The sequence below is a fragment of the Scyliorhinus canicula genome, chromosome 4 (genome assembly GCF_902713615.1).
Source record: "Scyliorhinus canicula chromosome 4, sScyCan1.1, whole genome shotgun sequence".
Lineage (NCBI taxonomy): Eukaryota > Metazoa > Chordata > Chondrichthyes > Carcharhiniformes > Scyliorhinidae > Scyliorhinus > Scyliorhinus canicula.
Genome location: NC_052149.1, coordinates 168,983,867 through 169,006,389, shown reverse-complemented (window position 1 = coordinate 169,006,389; position 22,523 = coordinate 168,983,867). Strand labels below are relative to the sequence as shown.

At 46.5% G+C, this 22,523-nt stretch overlaps 1 protein-coding gene across 1 annotated transcript in view; it reads left to right on the top strand.

The window, feature by feature from the left end:
* The first annotated feature begins 2,962 nt into the window (after window positions 1-2,962).
* Window positions 2,963-22,523, top strand: part of LOC119965154 (prenylcysteine oxidase-like) — a 43,732-nt gene continuing 24,171 nt past the window's right edge. The window contains exons 1-3 of the mRNA XM_038795501.1: window positions 2,963-3,396; window positions 4,644-4,850; window positions 22,337-22,511. Of these exons, the coding sequence (XP_038651429.1) occupies window positions 3,306-3,396; window positions 4,644-4,850; window positions 22,337-22,511 (473 nt within the window). The 5' untranslated portion in view covers window positions 2,963-3,305. The remainder of the gene's footprint in view (window positions 3,397-4,643; window positions 4,851-22,336; window positions 22,512-22,523) is intronic.

Genomic DNA, 22,523 nt, shown 5'->3' with positions numbered 1-22,523 from the left:
TCCCGTACCGGCCTCACCGAACAGGTGCCGGAATGTGGCGACAAGGGGCTTTTACAGTAACTTCATTGAAGCCTACTTGTGATAATAAGTGATTATTATTATTGAATGTCAAAGGGCGGTGGTTAGATCCACTCTTGGAGGGCATGGTCATTGCTTGACACATGTGTGGCATGAATGTAACTTGTCACTTGTTAGCCCAAGCCTGGATATTGTCCAGGTCTTACTTGTATTTGGACATGAACTGCTTCATTACCTGAGGAGTCGGGTATGGAGCTGAACATTGTGCAGTCATCCGCAAACATCCCCACTTCTGACCTTATGATGGAAGGGAGGTATTAATGAAGCAGCTGAAGATGGTTGGGCCTAGGACACTACCCTGAGAAACTCCTCCAGTGATGTACTGCAGTTGAGATGATTGATCTCCAACCACTACAACCGTCTTCCTTTGTGCCAGGTATGACTCCAATCAATGGAGAGTTTGTTGCCTGATTCCCATTGACTCCAGTTAAGCTCGGGCTCATTGGTGCCATACTCGGTCAAATGCAAACTTGATGCCGAGGGCAGTCACTCTCACCTCACCTCTGGCATTCAGCTCTTTTGTCCATGTTTGAACCAAGGCTGTATTGAGGTTGGACGTTGAGTGACCCTAGCGGAACCCAAACTGAGCGCCCATGAGCAGGTTAATGCTGAGTAAGTGCTGCTTGACAGCACTGTTGATGACTCCTCTCATCACTTTGTTGATGATGGAGTAGACTGATAAGAGTGGTAATTGTCTGGGTTGATTTGTTCTATTTCTTGTGTACAAGGACACATGTGGGCAATTTTCCACATTGCTGGATAGATTTTTTTTTTCAAAAAAATATACTTTATTCATAAAATTTATCATAAACTTTACAGAACATTTCAAATTGTCTTGACTGTGCATTTCCATCTGAGTTACATTCATTTGTCTTTCTTCAATTCAATTGGGATAACGTTACACACGTATCCTACAATAAGTTACAGTTCTTTCTTAAATATTTACATTGTTTTGCTTCTTTCATACATTGTGGTATTGAAGACCCGGGCCGAGCGGTTTTACACTGTTACCAACCCCTCGGTGTACATTTGTTGGTAAGACCTTACACTGTGGTCTTTCCCCATTGCGCCTTGGCGGCAGCTGCCCCAAGCTTGAGTGCGTCCCTCAGCACGTAGTCCTGGACCTTGGAATGTGCCAGTCTGCAACACTCGGTCGAGGACAGTTCTTTGCACTGGAAGATCAGCAAGTTTCGGGCAGACCAAAGAGCGTCTTTCACCGAGTTGATGACCTTCCAGCAGCAGTTGATATTTGTTTCGGTGTGTGTCCCTGGAAACAGTCCGTAGAGCACAGAGTCCTGTGTTACAGAGCTGCTCGGGATGAACCTTGACAGATACCACTGCATCTCACTCCAGACCTGCTTTGCAAAGGCACATTCCACAAGGAGGTGTGTGACTGTCTCATTTCCCCCACATCCACTCCGAGGGCAGCGTGCATTGATGCTGAGCCTTCGGGTGTACATGAAGAATCTGACAGGGAGGGCCCTTCTCACCACCAGCCAAGCTAGGTCTTGGTGCTTGTTTGAAAGTTCTGGTGATGAGGCATTCTGCCAGATGGCTCTGACAGTCTGCTCAGGGAACCATCCAACGTCCTCCACAGTCTCCTTTTCTCTGAGGGTCTCGAGGACATTACGTGCTGACCACTGCTTCATTGCTTTGTGGTCAAAGGTGTTTTTCTTCAAAAACTTTTCCATGAAGGACAGGTGTTTCGGCACGGTCCAACTACTTGGAGCGTTCCGCGGCAATGAGGCCAGGCCCATCCTTCACAACACCGGGGACAGGTAGAACCTCAGTATGGAGTGACACTTGGTGTTTGCATACCCGGGGTCTACGCACAGCTTGATGCAGTTGCACACAAAGGTGGCCATCAGGATGAGGGCGGCGTTGGGTACGTTCCTCCCTCCTTTATGTAGAGGCTTGTACATTATGTCTCTTCAGACCCGGTCCATCTTGGATCTCCAAATGAATTTGAAGATGGCCCGGGTGACTGCTGCGGCATAGGTCCGAGTGTTGGGCCAGACCTGCGCCACGTACAGTAACACCGAGAGTACCTCACACCTGATGACCAGGGTTTTGCCCGCAATGGAGAGGGAGCGTTGCTCCCACCAGCCCAGTTTCTGTTTTGCTTTAGCAATGCGTTCCTCCCAGTTTTTGGTGCATGCCCCAGCCGCTCCGAACCATATCCCCGAACCATATCCCAGCACCTTCAGGTAATCTGACCTGACTGTGAAGGGGACAAAGGATCGGTCGGCCCAGTTCCCAAACAACATGGCCTCACTCTTGCCGCGGTTTACCTTGGCTCCTGAGGCCAGTTCAAACTGGTGCTGGATAGATGCCAGCGTTGGAGTTGTACTGGAACAGTTTGGCCAGGGGTGTGGCCTGTTCTGGAGCAAATTTCCCTATGTTCCTCATGGTTACACTTTTCAGATTTAAACTCCTGGAGACTTAAATTTGTACATGCAAACAAGAGGCCTGTTTGAGGCCTGTTGTTCAAATTTGACTTGCCATCGAGAGAGCAAACTCCTTCAAAGCTGTTATGAAGGAAATGTTACATTTTGATCTGCCATGAATTTGGTCTTGTTGCATGAATATATAAATGATGAACAAGTGGGTGATTCTCGAAGACCTAGATCTATTTAAATAATTTATTGGTTTATTTGTCGCAGATCACCAAAACTGAAGAGGGGGGGGGGGGGGGGGGGGTGGGGGGTAGCGGGGTGAATATTAGAAGGTTGTTGGGGTATTGTACATGTAAATGGTTTGACCAATGGAAAATGAATGACTCAGGACGATCAAGCCTGGATTTCCTGTAGAGGGAAGGCCTTTCTCAGCGAGTCCCGTGTCTTGGTCCATGGTGCGGGATTCGGCAAAGCCCGGCAAATGGTGCAAGGAATCCGATGGACCAGATCATGTACAGCTGAGCTGAAGGGACACCGACGAACCTGGCAAACCGGCGAAACGATCCCCTTCGTCATTTCTGGACAAAGTGAACATGGTGGTAGGCGGAGTGCCCAAGCCCAAAATTCAGGAGGGGGGCGAGAGCGCTGATGTTGGGAGTTTTGTAATCCGGCTCCGGGGTTTTGGAGCAGCCGCCTGCAGAGCCCTTGGTGGAGCAGTGCTGAGAGTTGACACTGTATCAATGTCGGCTCGGCAGCCTCAGCCATCTCCTCGCTGCTGCGCCCTCCTCACTGCTTCGCACCGGTGACTGAAGTTTTGGACTCGGTGCGGAAATGGCTGGTGCTGCCGCCCTAACCTTCACGTTACTGATCAGCTTTGCAGTCACGCCATGCCATCAGGAAGAAGCGCCCCCTAAAAGAATAGGTAAGATTTGTGATTGGGGAAGTGCTTTTACTGCGGGAGCTGTATGTAACACGTTTTATGTTGCATATTGTTCCAGCTTGGATTGACAGGGCTCTGCGCTACTTTAATGTACCAAGTTATACCGAGAGTGGTAACCTCTATACTAGTGATACTAAACCTGCTATCTATTGATAACCAAGTAACGTCCCTCTGGCAAAAAATTATATGCATTTTCATGAATGCTCGAAAAATGAGGAAAGGTCCTATCATTTGCAAAATCGATATATTAGAAATGTAGGCAATGGATACCATGCATCATTATATTAGATTGACTTGGCATAATGTATTGTATCCTGTAATTTTTAAGAATAAGGGATGGCAAATATGCCCCAAAACGAGCATAACACTTCAGACCAGTATTCTTATTTCCTCGTTTAACTTTTTTTTCCTTCTGAGACTATGTGGAATTGATCAAAGTTTCTGACTTAATGCTATTTTGAAAGCTTCTCGTTTGATGTAATTTGAATGAGTTTATGAATCCCAAGACCTGACTAGTGGCTGTGATACTGTTAGGATTTTATGTTCTCTGATTCCTGCCGCAGTCAGATGATTATGCATTGAAAGTGTATTATCATCTTTGCCTCATGCATAAAAAAACAATTGGAAGACCTGCAGGGAAATTTCCAAGCGAGGTTTCGAAGCCACAGGAAGGGTTTGAAAGAATATTTAAAATGATATGTTGCGTTGGAGGCAAGATTAGTTCTATATGGCCGTTGTTGTTGGTATGGCAAATGTGGGATGGCAAATGGGATAAATTCCTGGTTCATTTTGATTTTAGATTTACTGTTTATTCATCCAAGTCCAGAGTGAAGCCAGTTTTGTTCACGACCTTGAGATAATTGGAATTGTGTAAATTTGGTGCAATGCCAAATCTCTCTTTTATTGTTATTGTTAAGAGTTGGAAAAATATATTACGCAATGCTAAAATGTCAATTGAAATTCAGTACATAAATTGAAAACCCGGAGTGAGAAAAGGCCATATAGTCTGTCGAGTCCTTGCCAAACCTGTGATATGTGATGTGCCACTTTGGTACATTTTATTATCGAAGTTTTCTATAAGGATGATAATTTTTCTGATGCTGATCTGATGCACTAATGAATAAAGTGATTTTGTTTCAGTACATTCTTAAAAGTACTGCCATAGCCAAAATAAGTATTTAGATGCAATACACTGGAATTGCATTTACCTATTTTGTTGTCTTCCACAGCTATAATAGGTGCAGGAATTGGAGGATCTTCAGCTGCCTATTTCCTTAGACGGGAGTTTGGCCATAATGTTAAAGTCGATGTCTATGAAAAGGGCACTGTTGGAGGCCGTCTAGCTACGGTTACTGTCAATGGTCTACAGTATGAGATTGGCGGCTCAGTCATTCACCCACTCAATCTTCACATGCAAGAATTTGTCCAACATTTAGGTAACGTTATGTTTAATTATTCATTTTCCAAAGGTTTCAGGATGTTTTTTTGACAAGTAGCAAAGCTGAGATCTGCACAAATCTGAATTAATTATGAAATGGTTTTCTTTGAGGTATAGTGTAACATGATGTTAATTCTGGGAATGAAATACGTAGCCACTTGCCTCACTGTACTGTCAAGTCTAGTTAGAATCTGTTCCAAAGATTTTTCCGAGGAATGCCCATTTGCCAACCACAGAGGAGTATTCATTCCTTATGTGCAGTAGGCTGGCATGGTTTGCTTTATTATTAAAAGGGGGTGAATAGTGTGGAGTCATCTGTAGACTGTCCTACTGCTGAATTTATGATGAAGGGAAAGTTCATGCTGAAGAATGTTAGTTGGAGCATACTAGCTTAAGGATTCTTGTGTATACTACCTTAAGGACTCTTGTTATGCCTTGGGCTTGCAATAGGTGGCTTCTTATGTGCATGTGAATTTTCCTGGATGTCGGGTCTGACCCTCAATGACTTGATTATTGCTAGGCTCTCCTTGTTGCCATACTCTTATCAAGTGCAGTTGTGATGTTGAGGTGTGTATTTAAGTTTAAGACACTGGTTTCAGAGTTTCCAAATGTTTTGCATTTAAACTGAATGTGAAGTTCCATCATGTTATGATCCCCAAATAATTTATTTTCAAACTTATACAGACGTCAAATAGAGACTCTCCCATCGGTACGAAGCCGGATGCCAACCAAACTCTTTTGGCAAAAGGACAGTGTTTTAATCCACTTTGCCCGGCAGAGATGAGAAGCTTTTTTCAACAAATTTTCAAAGCCTCTTTGCTTGTTATTTCCTCAGTTTCATGAAAATTTCAAAGCCTTGACTATGACTCCTCATTTGTTCGGGACATAGTGGACACTGGGTGAGTGGGTATTGGGAATCCATGGGCATAGTGGAAGATGTAATGGAAAGGGCATGAGGGGTGTGACTAGGGACCTAACAACCATGGAGACGGTATCTAATATCCCAGAGAAACAAGGCGGGCCTTCTGAGCAGCCAACCTTGCCATCCACATATTTCTCTGACTGCCTCAGGCCTGATCTGAGATTTGGCAGACCAGAACCTTGCCTGCCCACATCTCATGGCGACAAAAATATTGTGGAGCGAGTGGATATGACAGCCTTGTGATTGCGATGTTGGAAATGACCAAACTCTCGGTTCCCAACAGTGAGGAGAGGATCCGGCTCTTTTTTCATACGAGTAATCGTAAAATCATAGGATCAACAGTGCAGAAGGAGGCCATTTGGCCCATGGAAATAACGCCCTACTTAAGCTCACACCTTCACCCTATCCCATCAACCCAGTAACCCCACCTAACGTTTTTAGATTCTTTTTTAAATTTAGAATATCCAATTAATTTTTTCTAATTAATGGGCAATTTAGTGTGGCCAACACACCTAGCCTGCACATCTTTGGGTTGTGAGGCCGAAACCCACGCAAACACGGGGAGAATGTGCAAACTCCACACGGACAGTGACCCAGAGCCGGGATCAAACCTGGGACCTCGGCGCCATGAGGAAGCAGGGCTAACCCACTGTGCCACCGTGCTGCCTACCTTTTTGGATTCTAAGGGGCAATTTAGCATGGGCAATCCACCTAACCTGCACATCTTTGGATGATGGGAGGAAATCGAAGCTCCCGGAGGAACTATGCAAACACATGGAGAAAGTACAAACTCCACACACACCCAAGGCTGAAATTGAACCCCGGGTCTCTGGACCTTTGAGGCAGCAGTGCTAACCACAGTGCCACCATGGACTGGAGGTATACATACAGTTCCTTACCAAGACATTCTTGTGTATCTGATTTTCACGTTCATACCATAGCCACACTCCCTCTTCCAATATACGTCTTCTATTTTTTTTAGCCCAGCTGTTCCTGACTTCTGGTGTTCCTCAATCTTTGCTCCATTGTATCAGTACTTTTTAATTTATGGGTGAAGCAACACATTGAATGTGTGTATTCCTGTAATCCCATACCACTTAATTTTCTAATCTGAACTATGTGGCTGTAAAGAGAAGGACAAGTGGAATCCAGACGTTTACTGGAAGAAGGGGATGGGAAAAGGAGCAGATACTTGCCACCATATTACCAATCTGATTCGGAATGGCACAGATGAAAATTTTTTTTTTCCAGTACTCAAATCTGTTTTTCCAATTAAGGGGCATCTTACCTTGCCACATCTTTGGGTTGTGGAGGTGAGACCCAGGCAGACACGGGAAGAATGTGCAAACTCCACACGGACAGTGACCCAGGGCCGGGATTGAACCCGGATCCTGAGTGCCGTGAGGCAGCAGTCCTAACCACTGCGCCACAGTGCCACTCGAGTGGCACAGATGAAGCAATTATGGAGAGTTTTTAGTGCACCCAATTTTTTTTTCAATTAATGGGCAATGTAGCGTGGCCAATTCACCAGCCCTGCACATCTTTTTAGGTTGTGGGGTGAGATCACGCAGACATGAGGAGAATGTCCAAACTCCACAGGACAGTGACCCGGGGCCGGGTTCGAATCCGGGTCCTCGGCGTCATGAGGCAGCAGTGCTAAACACTGCGCCACCGTGCTGCCCAATTGGAGAGAGAATTTGAGAATGGACTTCCTGAGAGAAAGGATAAGGAAGAGAAAAACAAAATAGCCAGCTGGTTAGCTACCATCTGCAGAGAGGAAAAAACGAGTTGTATTTCAGATCGATGACCTTTTGTCAGAACAGGGAAAGCTTCCTGGTGCAGCAGTTTTTACGCAAGTTCAGAGGGAAGGAAAGGGGATGGAGTTTCCAGTTGTTTCTTATACGCTGATCCAGTGAAGTTCAACGAATAGCTCCTCATCTTTTGACCAGGAACTTTCAACTCCAGTCTTGACGAATGTTATAATTTCAGATGATGACCTCCACTCCCATTTTTTTCATAAGCAACTGTTGGTCATGGGTCTGCTGTTGTCATTACAGTTCCTCTTGAATTGTCCTTTTGTTTCTTTACAGGTCCCATTGCCACTCCCCCTCACCTTGCACCATCACCCCGTTTATCATTTAATCTCACCTGCCTTTCCCCCTCATTCCTTCCAGCATATCACAAATCCCCTTTGTCCATTCCTTCTCTCTCCACTTTTCCCTGCCTCTGTACTTGATAAAAAACTAGTACACCTTCAATATTTTCCGGTTCAAATGAAAGAGCCTTGACCTGAAACCTTAATTGTCTTTGCAGATTCTTCTGAGCTGTTGATTATTTCCTGCATTTTCCCTCTGCATCCCAGATTTCTAGCTTCTGTGTTTTTTTGCGTTCATTAGTGAGAGTTGACTTGCAATGTCCTGCATGGATTTGTATGTTAGCAGGACCTGGAAGAGGAAGCTGTTACAATTATGAGGTTTTAAAAATTATGTTCTGCGACTGTTATCTTTAAATTAATGTTAAAATGAAGGGTAAAATAATGTTTTGAATTCGCTAGGCCTTGGTGGTTTGCTTGTTGGTGATCAAAAGAAGGGTAACATTGATGGCGCAAGATATTTACCCTTGGAGTCAATGGAAGCATAGTGGGGGAAATCAATCCCCGGCGATTTGCAGAGACAAAGAAGCGGAATGCTTTGTGTACCACCGGAAGGGCCATTTGAGGAACAGATGCAAGAGTAAGCAGAACCTGTCTAGTAGCAATAGAATGAACAGTTCAGCATCAGTACATAGCGTTGAAGATTTTTCTCAGTGATCGGAATGTTCTTCAGATGAATAACATGAAAACAGCCTCCATTACAATGGTGTTATTGGTCAATAGCAGACCATTAAGAATGGAAGTGGACTCTGAAGCAGCTGCTAACGTAGTAGGGGAGCAAACTTACAGATATCTTCGAGAAAGTGTTCAGGCTGCAGAACACATCAGCTGGATTGGCTACCTACGCAAAGGAGGCCATTAAGATAGTAGGGAGGGCTGAAACGCCTGTGAACTATGGGTGGCAATCTACCCAGCTTCCATTAATCTTTGGGGCGGCACATGGCACAGTGGTTAGCACTGCTGCCAATGGTGCTGAGGACTCTGGTTCGAATCCCGGCCCTGGGTCACTGTCCGTGTGGAGTTTGCACATTCTCCTCATGTCTGCGTGGGTTTTGCCCCCACAACCCAAAAATGTGCAGGTTATGGCCATGCTAAACTGTCCGTTAATTGGAAAAAAATAATTGTTTACTCTAAATAATTTTTTTTTAATTTTAAAAGCAACTTCCACTAACCATGGCTTCTGGGCAAGGACCAAGTCTTGGGCCATGACTGATTCCAAGAAATTAAATTCAACTGGTTGGAGATTTTTAGAATTAAGGAAGGGGATCTACATGACGTGCTTTAGAAGTATCAGGGCGTCTTGGAAAATCTAAAGGCTTAAAGGTAAAAATTCATATAGACCCAGGAGCCGCCCCAAAACTTTAAGGGCTAGAACAGAGCCTTCTGCTTGTTGGAGATCGAGTCCGAGCTGAAAAGGCTTGAAGAACTGCGCGTCATCCAGCCAGTCCAGTTGGCAGAATGGGCAGCCCCCATCTTGCCTGTGGTAAAACTGTGTAAAACAGTCTACATCTGTGTTTTCTATAAATGAACAATAAACCAAGCAGCAAAGCTGGACAGATATCCTACTCCAAAGATAGAGGATTTAAATGCAAGACTGGCTGGAGGACACTCGTCTACGAAATTGGATATGAGCCATGCAATTCAACAGTTGAGTTAGATGATGCTTCCAGAGCTACCTGACTATCAACACCCATAAGGGATTATGTCAGATTACACACTTTTCCTTCGGCGTTTTATCAGCTTGCGCCATAGTTCAAAGAACCATGGAAAGTTTATTACAGGGCTTGTGCATGTCGTCGTATATTGGAGTGATGTACCGATTACTGGTGCAACCAAAGAAGAACACTTGGCTCATCTAGAAAGAAGTACTGAGAAGATTTCAGGAGGCGGGAATATGCCTAAAAAGAGAAATGCACTTTTCAGGCCTGTGAAGTAGCTTACCCCTGTTACCGTGTGGATGCTCAGGATTATTTCCTATGCAGGACAAAATAAAGGCAATAAAGGACGCACCGGCCCATAAGAACACCTCCGAGCTCAAATCATTCCTGACGATGTTAATTATTACGGGTGTTTCCTTCCAAATCCGTCAACACTATGCTCTCCTTTATACATCCTACTGAAGAAACATCAGGATGGTTCTGGAAAGCACCACAAATAGAAGCATTTGATAAGGTCGAGCAACTATTTAATTCATCTTGCCTACTGGTACATTTTGACCCATCCCAAGAAGGTCGTGTTAATCTGTGATGCTTCCCCATACAGCGTTGGGGCAATTTTATCTTGCACAATGACTGATGGGTCTGAGAAATCTATTGCATACATGTCAAGAACCCTTTCAGGAGTTGGGAAAACCTATTCACAGACAGAAAAAGAGGGACCACCTATTGTGTGTGGAGTGAAAAAAGTTTCACCAGTTCAAGGAGGACGAGGCTATCCCGCCAATTGCATCAGCTAGGATTCAGCGTGGGCATTGATCTTGTCAGCCTATGAAGATACATTTGAATGCCGACCAGGGACACAGCCAATGCTGACACCCTTGGTCGCCTTCCACTGCCAGAGAGTACACCACTCCCCTCAGTGCTGCAAGAAATCACGATGGTCATGAACTTGCTCGATACTTTGCAAATAAAATTATGGACCAGCAGAGACCCGCTGTTATCAAAGATAAGGCACAAAATATTAGTAGGTTGGCAGAATGAGAGGATTTCCGAAGATATAAAGCCATATCGCACCAGGAAAGAAGAGCTAAGCTGTGAAGATGGCAGCATCATATGGGGAGTGAGAGTAATTGTCCCTGTGCAGAGTTGCATCGTGTTCACCCGGCGTGTCAAAAATGATGCTTTCCAGAAGCTATGTTTGGTGGCCAGGCATCGAGGCCGATATGAGAGATTAGTGAAGCATTGGTTTCAGTGCCAGTTACAGCATAAGCTACCTGCTACAGCCCCTTTTTGTTCCCTTGGGAATGGCCAGGTTGACCATGCATACGGGTCCACATAGATTATGTAGGACCACTTTTGGCAAGATGTTTCTACGATTGATAGACGTTCATTCCAAATGGTTGGAAGTATTAATTGCACAAGTGCACATGCCACAGTTGAGAAGCTTAGCCCGTGTTTCGCCCTCCATGGATTACCTGAAATGCTTGTATCAGACAATGGAATGGGATCTACAAGCATTGAATTTCATGTCTTCAAATGGGATAAAACACACCAGAACACATCATCCCTCGTCCAATGGATTGGTTGAGTGGGCAATCCAACCTTACAAGGCCGGCTTAAAGAAACAATCAGCTGTATCTTTGGAAACAAAAATAGCTTGGTTCATCTTGGCGCACAGGATCACCCTGCACTCGACGACAGGTGTATCTCCAGTAGAACTATTGATGGGTAGACGTTTAAGGACCAGGCTAAGCCTGGTGTTTCCTAATTTAGCGGGGAGGTTAGAGGCAAGATAGAGGATTACATGATTCAACTAAAGATTGGAGTTCTATGAAGAATTGGAGTTCTATGTAGAATTCTTGGAATTCTATGAAGACATTTCGAGCAAGGTAGACAAAGGGGACCCAGTGGATGTGGTGTACCTAGATTTCCAAAAGGCTTTTGACAAGGTACCGCACAAGAGGCTGCTGCATAAGATAAGGATGCATGGTGTTAAGGGTAGAGTACGAGCATGGCTAGAGGATTGGTTGTCTAACAGGAAACAAAGAGTGGGAATAAATGAGTGCTATTCTGGCTGGCAATCAGTGACGAGTGGTGTGCCTCAGGGATCGGTGTTGGGACCACAATTATTTACAATTTACATAGACGATTTGGAGTTGGGAACTACGTGTAAGGTATCCAAGTTTGCAGATGACACGAAGGTGTGTGGCAGAGCACAGTGAACTGAGGACTGTAAAACCTTACAGAGGAACATTGACTAATTGAATGAGTGGGCAAAGGTCTGGCAGATGGAGTATAATGTCAATAAGTGTGAAGTCATGCATTTTGGTAGAAGTAACAATAGAACGGATTATTACTTAAATGGTAAAAAGCTGCAGCATGCTGCTATGCAGAGGGACCTGGGTGTATTTGTGTATGAGTCACAGAAGGTTGGTCTGCAGGTGTAACAAGTAATTAGGAAGGCAAATGGAATTTTGTCCTTCATTGCGAAGGGGATTGAGTTTAAAAGTAGAGAGGTAATGTTGCACTTGTGCAAGGTGCTGGTAAGGCCACACCTGGAGTACTGTGTGCAGTTTTGGTCTCCACACTTGAGAAAGGATGTGCTGGCACTAGAAGGGGTGCAGAGGAGGTTCACTAGGCTGATTCCGGAGTTGAGGGGATTATGAGGAGAGGCTGAGTAGATTGGGATTATATTCACTGGAATTCAGAAGGTTGAGGGGGATCTAATAGAAACATATAAAATTTTGAAGGGAATATATAAGATAGAAGTAGAAAGGATGTTTCCACTGGTAGGTGAAAGTAGGACAAGAGGGCATAGCCTCAAGATTAGGGGGAGCAGATTTAGGACTGAATCAAGGAGGACCTTCTTCACTCAGAGGGTGATCAAAGTATGGAATTCCCTACCGAAAGGAGTAGTAGATGCTACTTCATTGAATATATTTAAAGATAGGGTAGATGTTTTTTTGAAAAATAAAGGAATTACTGGATATGGCGAGAATGCGGGTAAGTGGTTCTGAGACCACGAAAAGGTCGTCTGGGAGACAGCCGTGATCTTATAGAATGGCGGAGTAGGCTCGAAGGGCCGGACGGTCTACTTCTGCTCCTAGTTCTTATGTTCTTTAGATGCAAGATCGTTCAAAATGGTTGACTCCGTTTGTGGGAAATTGCAGATGTAACTCAGGCTGGGTTCCAGGAATTTTGTGGCCAAGACAGGACTGTTATTTTATGAAGTGAGTACAGGACAGGATTTTGAAGAAACATGTGGACCATCTGCATGAATGAGAGAGCAGTGAAACTTCCAATCGGCCTGTGACAGGCAGAGGTTGAAGCATCAGAAGAGAGACCTAGTGTGGCAGTTTCTCCTGAAAAGTACCCCAACAGAAGCATCCCAGTCAGGGGAGTTGCACGAGCAAAAGAAAGCCAACAGAGACTGAGATTTTGATGGATCGATTAAAAAATATTCATTATTGAAAATTATGGGGAACTGTATATGTCAACTATTATTCTGTATACTAATGAACTTGGAAGGGGCTGGCCCCTTTAAGAAGTGATCTTCTGAAGGATCATGTGACCCACTTGTCCAATCGGTACCTCTCGCGTGGGATCACTCGAGTGTAGGCCTTTTGCTCAATTCGATCCAGAAGGCAAACGTGCAGCATCTTGGCTGCACTACACTGTAACTAGCATGTTGTGCAAATACATGTTCATTGTACCTAACTGTTGAAGCCAAGTTACTACAGCCTCCTATCCCTTTGGAAGAAAAATGAAATTAAAATATCCACAAACATGACATGAAGCAACTCTCATTAATACAAACTTAGAAAAATAAAAACCCCCACTTTAGCAACAGAATGTGTTTCACATGGGGAAATGTACTTGTCTGTATAAATGTATTTTACAAATACAATTATAAATACATTTGTTTAGAAAAGCCATTTTCAGCCTCCTCTTTCCAATTTTACTTGACACATCAATAAAGAAGTAGAAGAGTTGTTGGTGTGCCCACCGCCATTCCCAACTTGATAGGACTGGGATACGTTTGGAACTGTCTCTGTTTATTACCCCATGGTTAACTTGAAAGCTGAATGTGGTCTCTCTAAATGCCTATTAAACACTGCCAATGGCATAAAATGACATTTATCGCTGGTTAAAGCTGAAATAGTAAGTCTGCTGTGACTCTTGTGTTCCATGTCTATATCATAGGGTGCGATTTAACGAAAAACGTTCCGGGTGTCACTTTGAGAGCGATTTCCTGCGTGTTTCCTGACAGCTGCGATGGCAAGATTGCAGTCAGTGGGCCAAAGATGCGCCCCAGTGAGCTTCACGCCGGTACCGGCTGTCTCGCCAGCTGATGCACCAGACTTTCGCCCAGCAGCTCCTCGCTAATTAGGGGGAGCTACTTTTAAATGCTCCCTCATAACTCTCTCCCAGTCAGCACAGGAGCATGGCACCACGCAGACTTGGTCCACGCTGCGGGGATGCCAACCTGGCCATTCGTCTGGACACTGTGGAGGCGTGACAGGACATCCTGTTCACCAGAGGGAGCCAGAGAACAAGCAGCAGGGTTGCCAATGCCGCCTGGGAGACAGTGGCAGCATCGATCAGGTTGGGCAGCGTGACCAGGAGGACTGCCATAAAGTGCAGGAAGAAGACCAACAACCTCCACTGAAGTGCAGGGTTAAGTGAACACCGACCCCCGGCATAAGTATGCCTGCTATCCTCCTAATCTCTGACCCCAACCCCCCTCCCCCAAACCCAACAAGTCAACAGCCACCTCATACCCTTCCCGCATTCGATCACTGCCCTTGTGCCCCAGCACACCCTGACACCCATCAGCACATCACCTCCATGTCCAGGTGCGGTGCCCACACATGCCACCTGCCATAGACTCCCCCAGATGCATTAAGTGCATGGCTCACAATGCCCCCTCTCTGTCCCCGCAGGGGAAGTTAGCCCATAATAGGAGTGAAGGAGCCCAGACAGGCAGTGGAGTTCCGAATATCGGAGTCCTCACCCCCTTGAGGAACTGCCCTGGAGATCTCTGGGTTGACCGACAGCGAGGTTGGCCTGCGCTGCAGAGGTGAGGAAACGCTGCCCCATCACCCAGATGACATGTCTCAAGTGAGTTTTGCATGGCAGCAAAGTGGTTAGCACTACAGCTTCACAGCTCCAGGGTCCAAGGTTCGATTCCCAGCTTGGGTCACTGTCTGTGCGGAGTCTACACATTCTACCCCTGTCTGCGTGGATTTCCTCCGGGTGCCCCGGTTTCCTCCCACAAGTCCCGAAAGACGTCCTTTAGGTAATTTGGACATTCTGAATTCTCTCTTCTGTACCCGAACAGGCGCCTGAATGTGGTGACTAGGGGCTTTTCACAGTAACTTCATTGCAGTGTTAATGTAAGTCTACTTGTGACAATAAAGATTATTATTCTATTGTCAGTCAAAACTATCCTTCCCTCTCACTGACCACATGTTCATTAGAGAACACCCCGGAGGAGAACGCCAAGGAGACCATCATTGAGGAGTCACAGCTGTCATCCCCACCTTCCACCAGCTCAGTGACACACACCTCTGCGGGCAACACTAGCGGACAAGCTTCTGGGGCACAATCTGGTGAGCACCACACAGATGCTGTTGCACGTCAGGTGGAGATTGAGGAGGGGATGTCAATGACACTCCGGTGGATCTATAGCCGATGGAGGAGTCCCAAAGACTATAGGCGCAGGAGATGGCCCCTGCAATGTGTGGCACTGAGGCCAACACTGCTAGGTTGGCAACAGCAGTGGAAAGCCTGGAGCACTATGTCTGTGCCTTGAGTGGTCGTGTCCAGCGGCGCTGGGGCCCTCTTGTTCCAGGCCCTCCAGAGGATGTCTGCCAAGGACATCAAAGGCCATAGGACGTGAAAAGCAGCAGGCTGCCTCCATCTCTGATGTGAATCCTGGGGACACACCTATACATAGTGGTCGAGCAAGAAAGATCAAGAAGATTGAGAATCATTCAGTGGGCACGGAGGCGGGGGCAGTATCTGTAGCTCGGGGCAATGGAAGTTCCAAATGTTCACCATTAAACATGTAACACCTGATGCATGTGAAGCCTCTGCCACATTATTCTCCACAGCGGGCCTGTCGCATCTCCACCCCCCGACACCCAGTGGTCCAAGATTAAGAGCCTCCGATGCAGACCCCGTTGAGAGGATGGGTGTGAGCGCACTGTCAGCAGAAAGACAGGAGTCCGTCTTTGGCATAAACTGAGGAGCACCAGAGATTACCCTCTTGTATATTGACACGGTGAAAGTGCCCACACAGGCCCATCACCCTGGGACAATGTTACACAGACCCTTGGAGGGTGCAACAGGGTAGTTGGGGTGGGTGGGGGGGGGGGGGTGAGATGGGATGAGATGGGAGAGTCCAGGAATGGGCGTAAAAGATGGTGATAGGGGCGGAGGGGAGAAAAGAGAGTGAGCTGATGGACAAAGCCTCGTATGAGAAGCGGGCGAGGATGTGGGCTTCCCTTGCCCTCCCGGCATACAGGACCTTTGCCGCCGCCTGTCCTCCATTCTCTGGCTGCTCCCGTGGGTCCTCCCTGGGCTTGTGGCTGCTCCCATGGGTCCTCCCTGGGCTTGTTCTCCAGACCCTCTTTTTGTCTGGGCTCCCCCCTCCTGCTCCAGTAGGTTGTCTGCTGCTGTGCCAGGTTGTGGAGTGCACAGTAGACCACTACAAAGCAGGAGACCCTCTGGGACCACTACAAAGCAGGAGACCCTCTGGGGGGGGTCTGTTACAGTGAATTCTGAGCAGGCCGATGCACCGCGCAATGACGATATGGGTGGCAAAGTGGGCTTTGTTATTTTAGGTCCTTGCCTCGGTCTCTGGCCTCCGCACTGGCATCATCAGCCAGGACCTCAGCGAATATCCCTTATCCCTCAAGAGCCAACCCATCATCTTGGGGTGATTCTTAATGCCAGGGATCTCTGAGTGGTCATAGTTATAGAGTCCACAGTGCAGAAGGAGGCCATTCGGCCCATCGAATCTGCACCTGCCCTTGGAAAGAGCACCCCCATTTAAGCCCACACCATCCCCATAACCCCACCTAACCTTTTTTTGGACACAAAGGACAATTTAGCTTGGCCAATCCACCTAACCTGCATATCTTTGGATAGTGGAAGAAGCCGGAGCACCCAGAGGAAACCCATGCAGAGACGGGGAGAACGGGTAGACTCCGCACAGACAGTGACCCACGCCGGAATCGAACCCTGGAGCTGTGAAGCCACAGTGCTAACCACTATGTTACCGTGCCTGCCCTAGAGTGTAGCTGTCTTTCCACGCTCGCTGGGAAGCCTGCACATACATACAGGATCCAGAGGTGTTGGTCGCACACAAGTTGAACATTCGGGGAGTGGAACCCCTTCCTGTTAATGAAAGGTTCTTCCTGATGCCCAAGTGCGTGCACGGCGACATGAGTACCATCTATTACTTGCTGGACCTGTGGCATCCTGGCGATGGAGGAGAAGCCTGCTGCCCAGGCATCTTGATGGGCATGGTCCAGCTCAAAGTTAATATAGTCAACTTCCCGGGCGTACAGGGCAGCCGTGTCCTCATGGATGCACTTGTGGGCTGTAGCTTGGGAAATTCTGCACAAGTACCCGCTGGACCCCTGGAATGAACTGGTGTCATAACCGTTCAGGGCTGCGGTGACCTTCACAGCCACTGGAAGCGGGTGTCCTCTTGCTACACAGGGGCCAGGTCCGCGAGGACAGGGCACAGGTGCTGCACCGTCTCCTTTTTGAGACTGAGTCTCTGGCACATGCTGTCTGTCATGTCCTTGTATGGCCAATGACGCGTTTAGGCCTTGGCTGTTGCCGGCATCCCCCTCTGGGTCCCTCCTCGGCCTGATGGGCGGCCGCGTCTGTGGGGTGTACGACATCCCCCTGTACGTAGGGTGCCGCCTTCAGCCTGCGTCAGCGCAGCTGCCATCTCTGGTGTCTGGCCGTGTGGACTGCCACCAGCACGGCGAGGGCTGCCGCTGTGGGGTCGACAAAACCATCCATTTTGGTACCTGTAAGGAATTGGAGAAAGAGAGAGACTGACAATCAGTTTGGGCCTGGGTATCTCACCTCCCCCACCCTTGTATGTCCAGCCTTCTCTCAGTACCATCCACCGAGCTAGTTGTGATAGAAAACCTTGATCTGCACACTAACCCCTGGCCATGGTAGGAGCCCATAGATTCCAGACCCCAAACCCCTGCAGGGAACACTAGGGAGACCATGCTCAGGTGCCCTCCCCTGATCCAGGATTGCAGGTCCTCATCAATATGGAGGATCTTTGCTGTTCGGTCATTTTACTTATCAGTCACTGTCCATGAGCCTCCATTGTACTGGCCTCCTTATGTGGCTTAATTTTATCGGAAACAACGTTCCGTATTCACTGCCATTCAAGGTGCAGCAAAACAGTCTTGACATCCAGCGTGCTGAACTCGCCGCGACGTGTTAGTCGACATGCAGCATTCACTACACTCACAATAAAATCACGAGGAATGTGCAAAAGCATTTCTTCAGCACCTTCATTGAATTGCTCATTTGGATCAATCCATCTCTCTCTCTCTCAACTCCTGATGCTCCCAGCATTAGACTCCTCAGCAGGGAAAACGCGCACCAACCACAGAGCACGCCAGAAGAGAGAAAGAGGTCACTTTCCCCTTCTCCAGCCCAGGTAGCAGGTCATCTTACCACCCTCCCTGTCTTTACTCCAGGCTGCAAAAGCAAAGAGGCGGCAGCAAACAAACATTTGCAGCAAGCAAACAAACATTTGGGCAGCACGGTAGCATGGTGGTTAGCATAAATGCTTCACAGCTCCAGGGTCCCAGGTTCGATTCCCGGCTGGGTCACTGTCTGTGCGGAGTCTGCACGTCCTCCACGTGTGTGCGTGGGTTTCCTCCGGGTGCTCCGGTTTCCTCCCACAGTCCAAAGATGTGCGGGTTAGGTGGATTGGCCATGCTAAATTGCCCGTAGTGTCCTAAAAAGTAAGGTTAAGGGGGGGTTGTTGGGTTACGGGTATAGGGTGGATACGTGGGTTTGAGCAGGGTGATCATTGCTCGGCACAACACCGAGGGTCGAAGGGCCTGTTCTGTGCTGTACTGTTCTAATACAGCCTCCAGGCAGCTGCAAGCAGCAAACACCGCTCATTCATACCAATCTGCCTCTCTCTCCCTCTTCAAGCTCCCAGCCATAGACCCCTCAGCATGTGCAAAATCGAACCAACACATTGCATTCCAGAAGAGAGAAAGTGTTCCCTTCCTCTTCTCCAGCCCAGGAAGCAGATCATCTTCCCATTTTCTCTTTCTTCACTCCAGGCCACAAAAAAATGAAGGAAGCAGCAAAAGCAGCCTCCAGGCATTTGCAGCCACAAGCAGCAAACACAACCTGCAACATCATTTGAGAATATTTTGTTTATTAAATGGTCAACAGTAACAAAGATTTGAAAATCAACAATGTAACATTCTACATATCATACTAACCATTAAACAACAAGGAAACATTAACATTCCAGATTGGTACAAATACAAAGCTATTTCAGCTCATTTTCACAAAAAGAATAAAATACACCGCGTCACCTCTTGCAGGTTCCTCAACAGAAATGGGGGGATAGGACTGAGAATGTGTTATCATGCCCAGAACTTTGTCATAGAAATGATCTGTCCATCAATATGTGACTTGTTCCACGTATCAGTGCCATTCGGGAGCCACAGCTGTGCAATCTCCCCCCCAACATGGCCCAATCTCACGGGAACCAAATCTTGGCAACCACATATTCCCCTGGAGCTCAATGTGGAGTTGAACATCCTGGCCTTCCAGCATGTCTAACCCATGGTGATGTGCCAGTTACAGGCGGCACTCACCACACCAGCAACAAAAGCATCAGCAATCTGCGAAAGCATTTCTTCAACGGTGCCATCAGGTGGCCTATTTGGAACAATCTCACGCACCAGAACCCACAGCATCTTCTTTGGCATCGTTGAGAAAAATTGCCCTTCTTTACGGCGACAGAAAAGGAACAAAACAGCAATAGCAGCCTCCTGGCATTTGCAGCCACAAACAGTAGCAAGCAACAAACGCAACCTGCAGCTGTGAAGTGCTCATATTTTTTTATTTTTAAAAAATAATTTTATTAAGGTTTTCACAAAATATAAACAACAAAACAATATTAACAGAATAACCATTGTAAAAACCCAAGAACAACACCCACCCCCCCTATAAAAGCAACTATTAAATCGAAAAGTGAAGTGCTCATATAACTAACAACGCCGATTCCTTATTGGTCTTCAGCAGTACAGCTAGGGGCTGTACAGAGACAAAGGGAGTTAAATTGACCTTCAGCAGATAACGAAGAACAAGGCCGTGTCCTGGAAGAGATTATTAGGGCAGACCGGCAACAGCTGTAGTTTCCCCTGTTATAGGTATAAACAATATTGGAGGGTGGCTTGTGGACCCTGCAGACGCGAAGCCCCTCACTCCTCCTCTCTTTTCCCCCCCCCCCCTCCCAAAACACAGGGATGAACCCCTATGACGCCTGACCACCCGCCGCAGATCCCAATTTTGGCCCTTCCCACTATTTAACCGGCGTGCCTAGATCCTTGCCAGGTGCAATTTGGCCGTTAAATCGCACCCAAAGTCAGGATAATGATGGTTTTTATCTGGATATGTGATGAGGCTACATAAATCTGCACTATTTATGTTTGCACATTTAATGAAACAACTAAAGTTTATAACAGTGCAAGAACTTAGAATCATAATCCCTACAGCACAGAAGGAGGCCATTTGGCTGATAGAGTCTGCACCAACCCTGCGAAAGAGCACACATATCCACTTCCCCCGAACCCCCATAATCACAGTCACAGATATAGGGTGAGAGGCGGTAGAAACAGGGGCTGTTTAGCTCACGACTAAATCGCTGGCTTTGAAAGCAGACCAAGGCAAGCCAGCAGCACGGTTCGATTCCCGTAACAGCCTCCCCGAACAGGCGCCGGAATGTGGCGACTAGGGGCTTTTCACAGTAACTTCATTTGAAGCCTACTCGTGACAATAAGCGATTTTCATTTCATTTCATTTAGAACTGAGATGGGGAGGAACAACTTCTCGCAGAGGGTGGTGAATTTGTGGAACTTGCTGCCCCATAGTGCGATGGAATCTGAGTCATTAACTGGTTTAAAGAAGGAGATAGATATATTTCTGACTTTAAAAAAAAATGGGTTAAAGGGATATAGGGAACAGGTAAGAATGTGGATTTGAGACCAGGAAGAGCTCAACCATGATCATATTGAATGGCGGAGTAGGCTCCAAGGGCTGAATTGCCTTCTTCTGCTCCTAATTCCTGTATTCCGTAACCTAATCTGTGCACCCTTGGACACTAAGGGGCAATTTATTATGGCGAATTCACCTAACCCACATATCTTTGGACTTGGGGACGACATCTGAACAAAACCTTTGTCTGGGTGGTGATTCATGTGAATATATAAAGCACAATACAATAGAAAAGCAATTTGGATTTGCATAGGAATTTTTTTTAATATTTGTAGCAGTGGTACAACGAAACTCATTTGAAATTTAAATTTCAGTGCTGAATGGTACTATTTTACATCCACTGAATTGCAAAATCCCTCAATTGTAAGTTTAAAAAAAAATATAAAGCTGCAATATTAGATTTTATCATTCTCATTCATATTCGAATCACACTCTACACTAACTAAATTCTTACAGAATACACTCTGTTCAAGATCAAGTGATAATCCATGCAGATATCGTTAATAAGGATTTTAGATGATGGAGACAGTACTTTTAAAATTACGTTTCTTTGGCTTTGAGGCCGGGACGATGGCACAATAGTTAGCACTGCTGTCTTACAGTACCAGGGACCCGAGTTGGGTGACTGTGTGGAGTTTGCATGTTCTCCCCATGTCTGAGTGGGTTTCCTCCGGGTGCTCCGGTTTCCTCCCAGTCCAAAGATGTGCAGGTTAGATGGATTGGCCATGCTAAGTTGCCTCTTGGAGCTCAGAGGTTAGGGATAGTTACAGGGACAGGGCAGGGGATTGGGCCTAGGCAGGGTGCTGTTTTGGAGGTTCGGTGCAGACTTGATGGGCCGAATGGCCTCCTTTTGCACCGTAGAAATTCTATGATTCTATGACGAACCAATAAAGGTTGTCAGCAAAGATTGTTAACTAAATGTACCCCTCCTTCCCCCGGAAATGCAACGTTTGCTTTGTTTTCCCCCCCATTAATTTCTCATTCCATCGCTATTTCTGCTCCTGGAAATCCTGAATCCCTGCCCGTGTTTGATTTTTACAGGTGCCAGGTCCCCTTTCACTCCTAACAATTTATTATGTGCCGGCCTAGACACAGCCTTTCATCAGGCTCCGTCCTGCTTTAATTGATTTCCGGCACATGATTTCCAATAGTGCACTGAATAGAAACCAGATATTCTGACTGATCTACCCCCACTCTCAATCCTAGTCCATGCTGCTGAAGTCAATTGTAAAAACTCTGCGACCATCTCTCTAAGATTAAACCTGGAACTTCATTTAGCCTGTATCATTCCGCTACTCGCTGACTTACTCATCTGAGCCATTAGGAAACCCTTTAATTATAAGACGCACTTTGCCAGAGGTCCAAATGTAGCTTGTAAAAGGTTGATTTTAAAAACATAAGTTCTTATTGGGGTGATTTGTTGGTTCTTAGTCTTTCCACTCTTTCTATCTCTGTCCCAGGTCTGAGACACAGAAGAGGCGTTCCAGAGAAAGTAGCACTCTTCAATGGGGAGCAGTTTGTGTTTGAAGAGACAGACTGGTACCTTCAAGATCTATTTAAAATGTGGTGGCGGTATGGCTTTGGTTTACTGCGTCTGCAGATGTGGGTGGAGGAGATATTGGAGAAGTTCATGAGGTACTGCACATT